The sequence below is a fragment of the Bos indicus genome, chromosome X, assembly GCF_029378745.1.
Source record: "Bos indicus isolate NIAB-ARS_2022 breed Sahiwal x Tharparkar chromosome X, NIAB-ARS_B.indTharparkar_mat_pri_1.0, whole genome shotgun sequence".
Classification (NCBI taxonomy): domain Eukaryota; kingdom Metazoa; phylum Chordata; class Mammalia; order Artiodactyla; family Bovidae; genus Bos; species Bos indicus.
The window spans coordinates 93,883,747-93,896,521 of record NC_091789.1 but is presented as its reverse complement, the minus strand read 5'-3'; the positions used below and the strand labels follow the sequence as shown (position 1 = coordinate 93,896,521).

The 12,775-nt window shown below is 41.4% G+C and overlaps 1 protein-coding gene across 1 annotated transcript in view; it reads right to left on the bottom strand.

Annotated features, from left to right (window-relative positions):
- Positions 1-11,826, bottom strand: part of CLCN5 (chloride voltage-gated channel 5) — a 183,227-nt gene extending 171,401 nt beyond the window's left edge. Inside the window, exons 1-2 of the mRNA XM_019955940.2 lie at positions 11,565-11,826; positions 8,948-9,104 (exon numbers count right to left, since the gene is read on the bottom strand). Coding sequence (XP_019811499.2) covers positions 8,948-8,963 — 16 coding nt within the window. The 5' untranslated portion in view covers positions 8,964-9,104; positions 11,565-11,826. The remainder of the gene's footprint in view (positions 1-8,947; positions 9,105-11,564) is intronic.
- Positions 11,827-12,775: the final 949 nt, after the last annotated feature.

Below are 12,775 nucleotides of genomic sequence, written 5' to 3'. Positions count from 1 at the left end.
CCTGAAACTAACATAATACTGTAAATCAACTATAGTTAAATAAAAAATAAAATATGGAGGAGCACTTCCTTATAGATGAATTCCAGTTTAAAAAAAATGAGGGATGATAAAATTAGAAAAAGTATTGCTTTTCAGAAATTCGAGTAAAGATTGCCAATTAATGCTAAAACTGTTGGAGGAATGATTTGGGAAACAGGATATTCATAAGGTCTTAAAGTACCATGCCAAAGATATTTTATATTAATTACCTATAAAAAACAGAACCTCAGCAATGAAGAGATATGGCAGACACCTCCTTAATAAATGATTACTTTAGCATCACCAATAACAGGGTAAACTGACATTACATGTCTTCACCCAAAATGTAATGCAGTGGACGTACTCAACATCACCTATGTAAATTTCTTGCCAAAAACACAGAACTCAAATCTAATCTCAGGAAAACAATCACACAAAGCCAAACTGAGGAATGTTTTCTATACAACTGTTCTGGCTTCTTCAAAACTGTCAATGTATCTCAATGAAACAAAGAAACAGGAACGAAAGGGACAGATAATCAAATACTTGTCCCTTGATTGGATACCAAATGCCTCCTCAAAAATGCTATAAAAGATACTTTAGGATAATTGAAAAAAAAATAATTATAGGCTATAAACTACATAAAAGTATTGTATAGGTGATAATTCCTTGAGTGTGAACACTATTATTGTTATGGAGGAGAAAGTCTTTCTTCCCATTCTCTTTAATTAAAATTTTATATTGAGATAAAAACATAATTTGTAGATTCACATGTAATTATAAATAGTACAGAGTGACGCAATATATCCTTTGAAGTATGATTATTATTAACCCCATTTTACAGAAGAGGGTGAGGCCCAAAGAGATGAAGTAATGCCTATAACTAGCAGCAACAGAGCCAGGATACAAACCCAGGGAGTCTGTCTCCAGAGACTACACTTGACCCCAGAGGACATAACTGAGGCTTTTGGAGCTTAGGGAACTCTGGTTACCAACTGGCAGAAATGGGCTCAAATGCAGGTGTACCGGATTCCAAGGCCCATGTTCCTTCCACACTGGATGCTTGGGAAGGAATAGCTGGCTCTGAGAGAAAAATTTTCTGAAAGTCTGTTTTTGGTTACCCCCTACTCAGTGTTTTTCATCTTAATCCATACCCCATCCCATTCTGCCCCACTGAGGAATTGTGGTAGGGCAATAATGCAGAGAGACGAAGAACTCATTTCCTGTACCTGCCATAGCTGAGACACTGCACCAGAGAAAAAAGGAGGGGAGTGAAGACTCGGTTTCTTTACTCCTGTGCTAACACCATCCCTTTTATTTGAGAGTCAAACACATACTAACGTTTTGGTCAACAGAACAGGACCAGATGGCTTTTCCTAGGTGATGGTGGTCCAATCATCAAGCCACACAGCCATCGAGATTTCACACTGAAACTCTGTGATCAATTCACTGACTGCTTTGTGATGCTCCCCTTGGTGCCCAAGTGTTAGCTAAATCACCAGAATGTTTACAAATACACTGTGATGCGCTAAAAAAAAAAAAAAACTGCAAGGTTGAAATTTACTTCCCTCGGATCTGAAGCCAACAGAACAGTTTCTCGCTGCATCTGTTTTATTTTCATGCTTACCCGGACATATTTTGCCACTTCACCTCATTATGTAACTCCCACACTAGATTAAGTGTAATTTCCCCATTTTTGCACACTTTTCCTGTCCCCAGTCTCACTCTCAAAAGAGTTTTTTTGGAGTCAATAGGAGAGACAGCCAAAAATTACAAGAATACTTAAGGAAGAATTAATATAAAAAAAAAAAAAACTGCTCTAACAAAACCCTCAGGGATTTAGTGTGTTTTGTTTTTTATTTGGAGGTCGAGGGCACAGAAAGGCTGAAACAGCTGTCTAGAAGCCCACACAATTCACTTCTTTCCTTGTTGGACGCACTGCTATTTTATACCTCATTTCCAAATAACTTGTTTTCTAATTTAAAAGAAATACATATTTATTATATAAAATGTGGAAAATACAAGTACAAAAGGGAAAAAATATAAATGCATCCTACTACCTGGGGACAGCCAGTTCAACAACTTTGGATCATTTCCATCCATTCTGTATTTATCATCACATTCATAGGTATACAGATGTAAACACACAGAGATATACATAAACTCCCAGTTACATTGAAAAGACAGAAATAGAATAATCCCATACTCTTCCATTATACCATGAAGATTTTCTTTGGCATTGGTCTTGATTTTTAATAGCCTGATATTTTACTCTGTGGACCTGTCGTAATTGACTAACATTCCCCTATGTTAGTTTGTCACCATTTATAAATACCTTAGTATATAAAGTTGTGTACATATATCTGATAGTTCCTTCAGAAATTATACTTGTAAAAATTAACAAGGAATCTATGTTATATACAGAAAAATTAAAAGATACAAATAAACAAAAAGAAAGTCAACCGCATTTTAAAAAATACTTTGGTGTCTATCCCCTTAGGCTTTTCTTTGTATGAAACATATATGGACGTGACACATATATTAATATGGGATACTACTAATAATAAAAAGTAACAGTTACTAATAATAGTTACCATGTATTGAGTACTTACCATATGCCAGGCACTGTGATCTTCTTTTTTTCTCGCTTTTTACTGGACTCTTTTTTTTTTTTAATTGTAGTATAGTTGCTTTACAATGTTGTGCTAGTTTCTACTGGACAGCAAAGTGTATCAGTTATATGTATATGTATATTCCCTCTTTTTTGTATTTCCTTTCCATTTAGGTCACCACAGAGCACTGAGTTCCCTGTGCTATACAGTAGTTTCTCATTAGTTATCCATTTTACACACAGTATCAATAGTTTCTATATGTCAATCCCAATTGCCCAATCCATTCACCCAAGCCTTCCACCCTTGGTATCTATAAGTTTGTTCTCTGTGTCTGTGTCTCTATTTCTGCTTTACAAATAAATTCATTTATACCACTTTTCTAGATTCTACATATATGTGTTAATACGATATTTGTTTTTCTCTTTCTGACTCACTTTACTCTCATCATTTTCTGATGTAATCCTTGCAACCACCCTACAGATTCACTCGGCAGTTTCCAATTCCTCTGCACACCGGAGTCACCTGGTGGGCCTCAATCCCTGAGCACTGGATCTCATTCCTAGAGATTCATATTTCATCGGTCTGGGTGAGGCTTGGGCTTGGGTGGGCTTTAAAGATCCCCAGGTGATCCTAACGGACATACAGGTTGGGAACTGTTAGGTTCACTTCTATTTTATCCCTCTTTTAACTAATGTGGAAGTTCAGGATGGGCTTCCCTGGTGGCTCAGACGTTAAAGAATCCTCCTGCAATGTGGGAGACCTGGGTTCGATCTCTGAGTTGGGAAGATCCCTTGGAGAAGGGAACAGCTATCCACTCCAGCATTCTGGCCTGGAGAATTCCATGGACTGTATAGTCCATGGGGTCACAAAGAGTTGGACACAACGTAAGTAACTTCCCCAAACCATGCAGCTCATAAAGCTGGGATTTTCATCTAGCTCTAAGCCCAGAGCCCACACTTTTAACTGCTGATAATTTGGGATGTGCTTCCCACCCCCACCATTTAACACCATATTGTGAACCCACTTCTATCTTAATAAGTATAATTAATCCACATTAACATTTTAGTAATTACAGTATTCCACTGTATCAATGCATCAGAATGCAAGCGTTATCAATTTTCCCCACTAGAAAATGCTACAATCAATATCCTTATTGATACATCTTTCTGCACATCCTTCATTATTTCCTTAGGATGAATCCAAGAAAAGGAATTGCTGGGTGAAAAGATAAACATGTTTTTTAAAGCTTGTGACAAATATTGCCAAATTGACATTCCCACCAGAAGTGTACACGAATGCCTACTTGCTTGTGTCCTTGCCAAAGCTGCATTTTGTCATTTCTTTTTAATGACTGCAAATTATATTGGAGAAAATGGTATGCCATTTTGATTCCCCCTTTCTTTGACTACTACTGAGACAGAACATTTTTTCGTTTATTGGCCATCTGGATTTCTGCTTATGTATTTTCCTATTCCCATCCTTTGCACATTTTTCTAGTAAAATACTTGTATTTTTCTTATTAAGCTGTGAGTCTATATATTAAGGATAATGAGTCTTTTTGCAATTGTTTTCAAGTTCTCACATAGTTTTGTGTAGAAATTTAAAATTTTCACATAGTTGATTATATTAAACTTTTTCTTCATTAGTCTACCTTTCATATTATGCATACAAATACCTTCCCTACCCCCAAATTATGTGAGTATTCTCCTATATTTTTTGAGTTCCTTTATCATTTTTTAAACTTTTAATTCTTTAATGCAGCAGTTCCCAAACAGGACTATGCATCAGAATTGCTTACAGCACTTCTTTAAATGCTCAGGTCTTAAGACTGAATCACAATTTGAGGGGATGAGAACTGAGCAGGAATATTTTTAAAAGGCACTTCCAATGCACCCCCCTCTTTTATTAAGAAACACTGTTTTAATCCTTCTAAATTTACATTGGTGCCATTTTTCCAAGTTTCTCCAGCATGTTTGTTAAATAAACCATTTCATAAACTTGAAATGCTACTTTTATCCTCGTCAGTAAGTTCTGTGACATCGGAGCCCATTCCTGTGTGTCCTGACCACTGCCATCTCCAGGGCTCTACATAGTGCCTGGTGCACAAATGGCGCTGGATGTTAACTGCATAAATAAATGGCACCTGACAACACAAGTCTCCACCCCCATCCCACCCCAATTTGGCTAGTATTCTCTTCAATATTTTCTTGACCATTAGGCCAATAAAACTGATGTTATTAATGATGACCCTGAGTTATCAAAAATATTAAATTATGCTCAGTAAACTCTGTTTAAAATGGCCAGGAAACGTCTTAGAGAACTCCATCAAACAAAGTCAAAATAATTATGTTGGCCACGTTTAAGAGGTATGGGAATTCTGATCCAGTTCTCCACAGAGGAACTAGACAGCATTGACCTGAGAGACTAACGACACTTGGCTTCCTCCACCTCTGAAGAGTTTCTCTAGCAGATGCAGAAACTGACTCAGAGCTTCCTTGAGCTGAGGACAGAACCACACATTCCCTGCTCCAAGAGTCAATAAAAAAAATTGGAATAGTGAATCAGGAGACCTGAATTTTAGTTCTGTCACTGCTACTAACCTATTTGACCACGGGCATGTCACTAAACCTCTAAGGGTTGGGCTAGACATTTTCTAAGGATCTCTTCAGATCTAAACCTCTACATAGAGACCCAAACAAAAGAGGGAGGGGATATATGTGTACATATGGCTGATTCATGTTGTTGTACAGCAGAAACTAACACATTGTAAAGCAATTATCCTCCAAATAAAAAATAAATTTAAAAAAAAGACCCAAATAGACTACTGTGGGACAGGCCTTCCAAGGACAACCCGAAATTCCCTCCACAGAACGGGGTCCCAGGTCCATTCCAGAATATAGCAAATAATAATGACAGTAGTAGAAGCAGCAGTAGTAATACTAATAGGAGTATTAGTAACAATAACAGCTATTGCTGAATTTTGTGTGTGCGTGCTCAGTCGCTCAGTTGTGTCTGACTCTTTGCACCCCCTGACTGCAGCCCACCAGGCTCCTCTGTCCGTTGGGATTCTCCAGGCAAGAATACTGAAGTGGGTTTTGCCATTTCCTCCTCCAAGGGATCTTCCCAATCCAGGGACTGAATCCTTGTCACCTGTAGCTCCTGTACTGCCAAGTGGATTCTTCTGGGTTTTTTTTATTTATAAGTTTTTATTGAGATATAACATATTGATTCAGTATTTGCATGTATATTTAAACAATCACCACGAGTCTAGTTTACCTTTATCACCATACACAGTTACAGATTTTCTTACTGTGATGGAAACTTTTAAGATCGATTATCTTGGCAATTTTCAAATATATACTAGAGTATTATTAACTAGAAGCACCATGCTATACATTACATTCCTATGACTTACTTATTCTATAACTGGAAGTTTGTACCTTTTGACTTCCTTTACACGTTTCACCCAACCCCACCCCCACATCCTTGGCAATCACCAATCCATTGTCTGAATCTGTGAGCTGCTTTTTTCTTCTTTAGATTCCATGTACAAATGAGATCATATGGTATTTATCTTTCTCGGCAGGCAGATTTTTTACCACTGAGCCACCTGGGAAGCCCATTGCTAAATTTTACTGAGCACTTATTGTATGATCGACAATATTCTAAATGGCTTACTACTAAAACCAGTGGCACAAACTTTTATGGCACTTACTATGTTCCAAGTGTTTTGTTTAATATTAACTTAATTAATCGTCAAACAACCTTTCAAGGTTGAGTTCTATTGTTATCCCCATTTTACAAAAGAGAAAAATGAGACACAAAGAGATTAAGGGACTTGCCCAAGGTCTCACAGCTACCAAGTGACACAACCAATGCAGTTGAACCTAGACCCACACTTATAACTATTCTACCATACTGCCACCCAAACTATCACTGTACTAAGCTTGTCACTTCAGACGCTGCACAAAACAAGGAATGAGTTGCAGTTACTTCTGTGGAATACTCCCCCTCTTCTTCATTAATGCTAGAAAAGCTGTTTGCCTCCAATGTGATTTTAAGCAGATCAAATTTCAGGGCCTGAGATAGCAAAATATATTACTTATTAAGAAATTATGACATTTTTATTAAGAACTGTTATCCATTAAAGTGTTTTTATTATAAATCATTAACTTACTAATGACATTTCCATTAAACAGAAAGAAAACACATACTTTTTATGCATCATTAAGAACAAAACTTTAGCTCCCCACCTGTACAAACTCTAGGGCTTCTCAGATGGCACTAGTGGTAAAGAACCCACCTGCCAATGCAAGAGACGCAGGTTTGATCCCTGGATGGGGAAGATCCCCTGGAGAAGGAAATGGCAACCCACTCCAGTTTTCTTACCTGGAGAATCCCAATGGACAGAGGAGCCTGGCGGGCTACAGTCCATAGGGTCACAAAGAGTCAGACACGACTACAGCAATTTAGCATGCACTCAGGAACACAACTTTAGCTCCCCACCTGCACAAACTCTAATTCCATACTTTTAGCACTGTCTTTTAAACACTGACCTGACAGCTCACAGTATCTCAAACAAAACAGGCCAAACCAAATGCAGTACACTAACTTCCCACCACCCCCACACCCCTGTCACTTCCTTTCATGGTCCCCGTCTCAATGAATGGCACCACTGGCCCCAGGCACCCAAAACTGGGTGTCAACCCAGGCTCGGTTCCTCCCACATCCAATTACAGAATGTTCACAGAACTCATCTCATTCTCTCTATCCTTGCTGCCCCTCCTTCTTCTCAGACCCTTACCATCTCTTCCCTAAGCCACTATACCAGAAACGTTCCAACTGGTTCTTGGTTTCCATTCTCTCCAGCTCCAACCCTACCTCAATAATGCTGCCAAAGTAATCTTTCTAAAACAAAACCTGATGATGTTACTTTCCTGTTTAGAATCTTTGTCTTTGGGATAAAGTGTGAAATCCTTCCTAGGACATACAAGGTTCTTTATCATCTGGCCTCTGACTACCTTTCCTGCTTCATCCGAGGTCGTGGCCCACACATCTCACATGAGGCCAACAGAGCAACTTGGAAGTTCCCAAACAGTGCTTCTCTGTCTGCCCAGAATGCAATTCCCTCATTTGCCCATCTGGCAAACTCCCACTCATTTTTCATTTTTTTTAGGCCAGCTCAAAACCCACAGTTCATTATGCTTTTCTCTGAGCATCCATCACATTTTGCGTCTCTATTATAACACTTATTCAACCCAACACAACTATTTGCTTATATAGTTTGTCTCCTCAATAAGACAAGGAACCCTCTAGGGTTCTGCATCTTACTCATTTCTATATTCTACTTGTTGAATTAAAGAATGTCTCAGAATTTAAACAAGAATATCCAAACTTCTCCTGATAAATGCCCATTGGGTGAGTCAAACCAGGCATATAGGCTGAATCTTATTTCAACAAGTATCTTTAAAGTGACAACCCTAGCATATCAAAAATACTTGTTACAGCCATAACCAACAGGAGACAGTTTTTAAAGAAACATCAGACCACCAACAAACCTACCTGTTGAATATTTCTAGACATTTGAGCTCCCTACTCCATCTAAGTGGTTCTTAACCTTTTTTGGGTCACAGACCAATTTACGTAGTGTTTGTCTATCATTTCTTAAACTCATACTCCCTTATGATAAACATAAAAATCCCATGCATCCCTGGAGATTCTGATACTCTTCAAAACCCACCACAAATAAAAAGAAAGTTACTTATGTGATAAGAAATCACAGGTTCACAAGAGATGTGCTCTATCAGGCAAGATAGCATTAAGCTTTGCTCTCAAGTCTTTCCATTGTATTAGAACAGGCATTAATATTAACATATAACATTGAATAGCCTTTAAAGTCTTTATTGAGAAGAGAAAGCCAGAGAGGTGCTGACATCTGTCTCCTCCACCTTTGAGAACCTTATGATGGAAATTTGCCAGAAACAAACTGAAATATGAAAAAAATATCCTCCATCTCCTGACCTATAACCCCCATGAGCACATGTTCAAATGAAGGCAGTTCTTTGAAAATGCTCCTGGCACGACATTTTCCTGCTACTCCTACTCTCCACACACACCCCTTCACTCCTACTTTAAAATAATCGGAACTAGCTAGCAGCAAGTCCTTTTGAACTAAAAAGCTTTGTCCTGGCGAAGACAAACGGTTAAATTAAAGAAACAGCTGCCTGGCTGCCTGCCTCTGGCTTGGGGGTTTGGGTTGTGGTAGAGGATAGAGAAGGAGGAAAAACCAGTTGGAGGAGTAAGTACTAACTTCTTACCCTGCCACGTGGCCATCTTGATCCTATTCTCTCCCACGCTGAGGTCAGCAAGCTCAGAGTTTCCCAGACCCCCCAGTTTTGTAGGGAGACTCGACTGGGATGTGGAGAGAACAGCAGCTGTATCGTCTTGTTTTCTGCAGAATGCTCAAGCTGGAACCTGAAAATGTCAACAAGAAAACGAATACCTAAATGAAAAACATTCAAATCCTTGAAAATTATCTCCTGTCCCTCTCTGGACCTCTCTTTGCATAAGCAGAGACAGTCAAGTGTCATATTTCCACCTAAGCAGCAAGGTATCACTGAAAAAAGAATGGGGAAATCTAGAGTCAGTTAATATTGCCCTTGAGTGTTGTCCAATTCTGCATGAATCACTGGATCTTCAGTACATAGGTTTCAGAATCTCAAAGGATGGGTGGCTAGATGAGATAACTATTAAGTGTCTCTTGATGCGACCTCTAAGTTGCACATTTTGGGGAATGAAGAACAGCATAATATCCAATGCCCTCCCCAACCCTCGAAATGGCCAACTCTACATTAAAATTTTTCATAGAAAGGAGAGCAAATTTGGGACTAAAGTTTTAAAATGGATCTTGTGTAACAGCCATGCCCTCAAGGTCGTGGTGCTTCCTCTCCGCTTCATTGTATTTTCTCACATTTTGCCAATGTCCTGTAGGAGCTTAGACTGCTTTTATAATCAGGAAGGAAAAGAACCAAAGGAAAAGAAAAATGTAAAAAGAGAACATTAATTTAAGTAAAACCAAATTAATTCAGATAATTTCTATTTTTAAAATGTCAAATTCAGTCTTTGGACAGTACTGCTTGAAAGGATATGAAAGGCACTAGGAATGGGAGAAAAATATGAAAGGTCTGACTACTTTGTTTGATTTAGAAGATGACTATATTAAACACTTTGCTTGTCCATTTAAACAAGTTCTTAAGTATTAGAGTGGTCTTCCTTATGTAGTATACAAGCCGATCTGCTTTTTCTAAGAAACATTCCTCACCTTTTTGACCCAGGGAACTTCAAAGTAGATTGCGATTTCCATAGCTTTCATACAAGCAACACTTCCACCCTCTAAGTCAAAGTGCTGACAGCAGACACACTAAAGACTAACACGAACTTGACAGCCATCATTTTGGCCTTTTTTAAATGATGTTTTTTGCCGTTGTTTTAGATTTGAGTTTTACTTAACAGATAGTTAGCCAAGGTTTTAACAGAAAAGCTCAAATATATATATAAGAGGAATGAGTAACATAAACGCTCAGGTACCTATCAACTAGATAAAAAAAATATCAAGTTACCAATCTCATTTTGTCTATTATTATTCATGCATGGTTGTATGCTTAGTAGCGCAATCGTGTCTGACACTTTGCGACCCCATGGACTGTAGTCCGCCAGGCTCCTCTGTCCATGGGATTCTCCAGGCAAGACTACTGCAGTGGGTAGCCATTTCCTTCTCCAGGGGATCTTTCCGACCCAGGGATTGAACCCAGGTCTCCTGCATTGCAGGCAGATTCCTCACCGTCTGAGCCACCAGGGAAGCCCTCTTATTCATGGAAATGACTTTTTTTAAGGACGAAAGTGTGAAGGTGCACACTAACCCCAAGAAGCCAATAGAGAAAAGACAATGCTTTGGCTAAGGAAAGGCTTGCGAAGTCCAAGAAACTAGGAACTCACAAAGTCCCAGGATGGAATCACCAGGAAAATTGCTTCGATGACTTATCTGGAACCTAGAGCAGTTTGTTTGGGTTTGCCTTTTTTTTCTCCTCTTATTTAGCATGCAGTACTGATACGCGCCTCATGGGACCAGGAGAATTTAACATCTCCGAAGTCAAACATGGGCAGCTGCTAATAAATCTATGAAGTATGCATAAAGCAGATTCTTACTGGCTTTTTATACTTCACACTTCTGGATTTCCCTCACTTATTCAGGGTAGCTTACACTGACGTTATCATATGGCACACGTACAACTTCACTTGGCACTCCCGAAACGTGATTTGCTCTGAAATATTAATAAGGTACACGCACATCAACGTGAAGGTAAAAAGTTTTTCCCTTGAGGAGAAGGCGTTCGAGCGCAAGCCTGTAAAGTCAGGAGAAAACCAGCTCCCCGCGTTAAGTGGGAAAAGGAAAATGAAGCAACTACTTTTTCGAGAGCTTGGACTCCTCTTCGTTACGACCCACACAAACCTGCCAGCCCAGAGCAGGATGGATAAGAACGGGGCCTCGACGAGGTTTTACCAGCCAAAGCCACCCTGCCCCAATCGTGGAAAGGGGACGCCTGCAGCTAACCTCCCTCCCCCATTCAAAAGCTGGGCGGGCTTGGCGCGGCTCCGCGAGGAAACTTCGCTGGGACAGCGCAGGGACCCTGGCTCGGAGAATAGGGCTGGGCTCCCTGGAAGATGCCGCCCTGCACTGGCTAGAACTGGCCGTTCTAACTCCTCCGAGTGCCAGGCGGTGGCGGCCAGGCACAGGGAACCCCCATCTCCGGGGGCCGAGGCAGCGGGGGAGCGCCTCCCCTGTGTCTCTGAGCCCAGGGGGTTCTCTGGGGGTGGGCCGGGGACCAGCGGCCCGCCTAAGACCTGCTGCGGTAGAGACAGCCCATTTGTCTTTACCTGTCGCCGAGATCCGGAGCGACGGAGCCCGTGTCCGCCGCCGGCGGGCCGAGCGCTCAGTCGGCTCTGGCGTCCGGGACACTAAGTTGAGCTAGCGCCCCACGTAGCCGGCAGAGCTTCATTCACAGCCCAGCCAGGAGGAGGGGGAGCGGAGCGGGCCCGCGGCTCATGTGACAGGCGCCTCGCAAAGATCTGCCAAGCACGGCCGCCGTCTGCGCGTGCGCGCCCCAGCCAGCACTCTCCCCACACCTCAGCTGAGGTGGGGAGGAGGTGATCCCCGCCCGGGAGTCAGCAGGGCGGGGAGAGCCGAGGCGAAGGCGGTGCAGGGCGGAGTTTCCGTGCGCGCAGCCGCAGTAGGTCGGCCTTGCTCGCTGCCATATTTAATAAGGACTGGGCGGATCCTAGCCCAGTGCTGGGCGTGTCAGTTGCTTTTGGAAAATAAATGCTGCTTTATGTTTCACTGTTTCGAGCCTGCGGTACGGTTTTGTGGTTTGTCCTTAGAACTAAACTGTTTCTCCTGAGCTTCTGGCTCACAAAATACCTGAGCTAATGTAATAAGTATATTACATTGTGTGTGCTGTGCTCAGTCGCGTCCAACTCTGCGACCTCATGGGCTATAGCCTGCCAGGCTCCTATGTCCGTGGGATATCCCAGGCAAGAATACTGGAGAGAGTTGCCACGCCCTCCTCCAGGGAATCTCCCCGACGCAGGAAGCGAACCCCCGTCTCCTGTGTCTCTTGAAGTGCAGGCGGATTCTTTACCGCTTGAGCCATCAGGGAAGCTGATGGTATATCACATTAGCTCACGTATTTTGGGCTTCCCAGGTGGCGCTAGTGGTAAAGAACCTGCCTGCCAATGCAGGAGTTGTAAGAGAACCTAGGTCAGGAAGTTCCCCTGGAGGAGGGCATGGCAACCCACTCCAGTATTCTTGCCTGGAGAATCCCATGGACAGAGGAGCCTGGAGGGCTACAGCCCATAGGGTCATAAAGAGTCGAACACAACTGAAGCGACTTAGCACGCACGCACTTATTTTGAGCCTCTGATTATATGCCAGGCACTGTTCTAGCCCTTTACTTTTTTTCATCTTATTTAATGCACACAATAACCCCACTGGGGTGTGTACTATTATTTCTCCACTTTTATTCGTAAGAAAACAGAGGCACAGAAAGTTTGTCCGGGTTCACAGTAATGCTTCTAACAGCCAACATGAT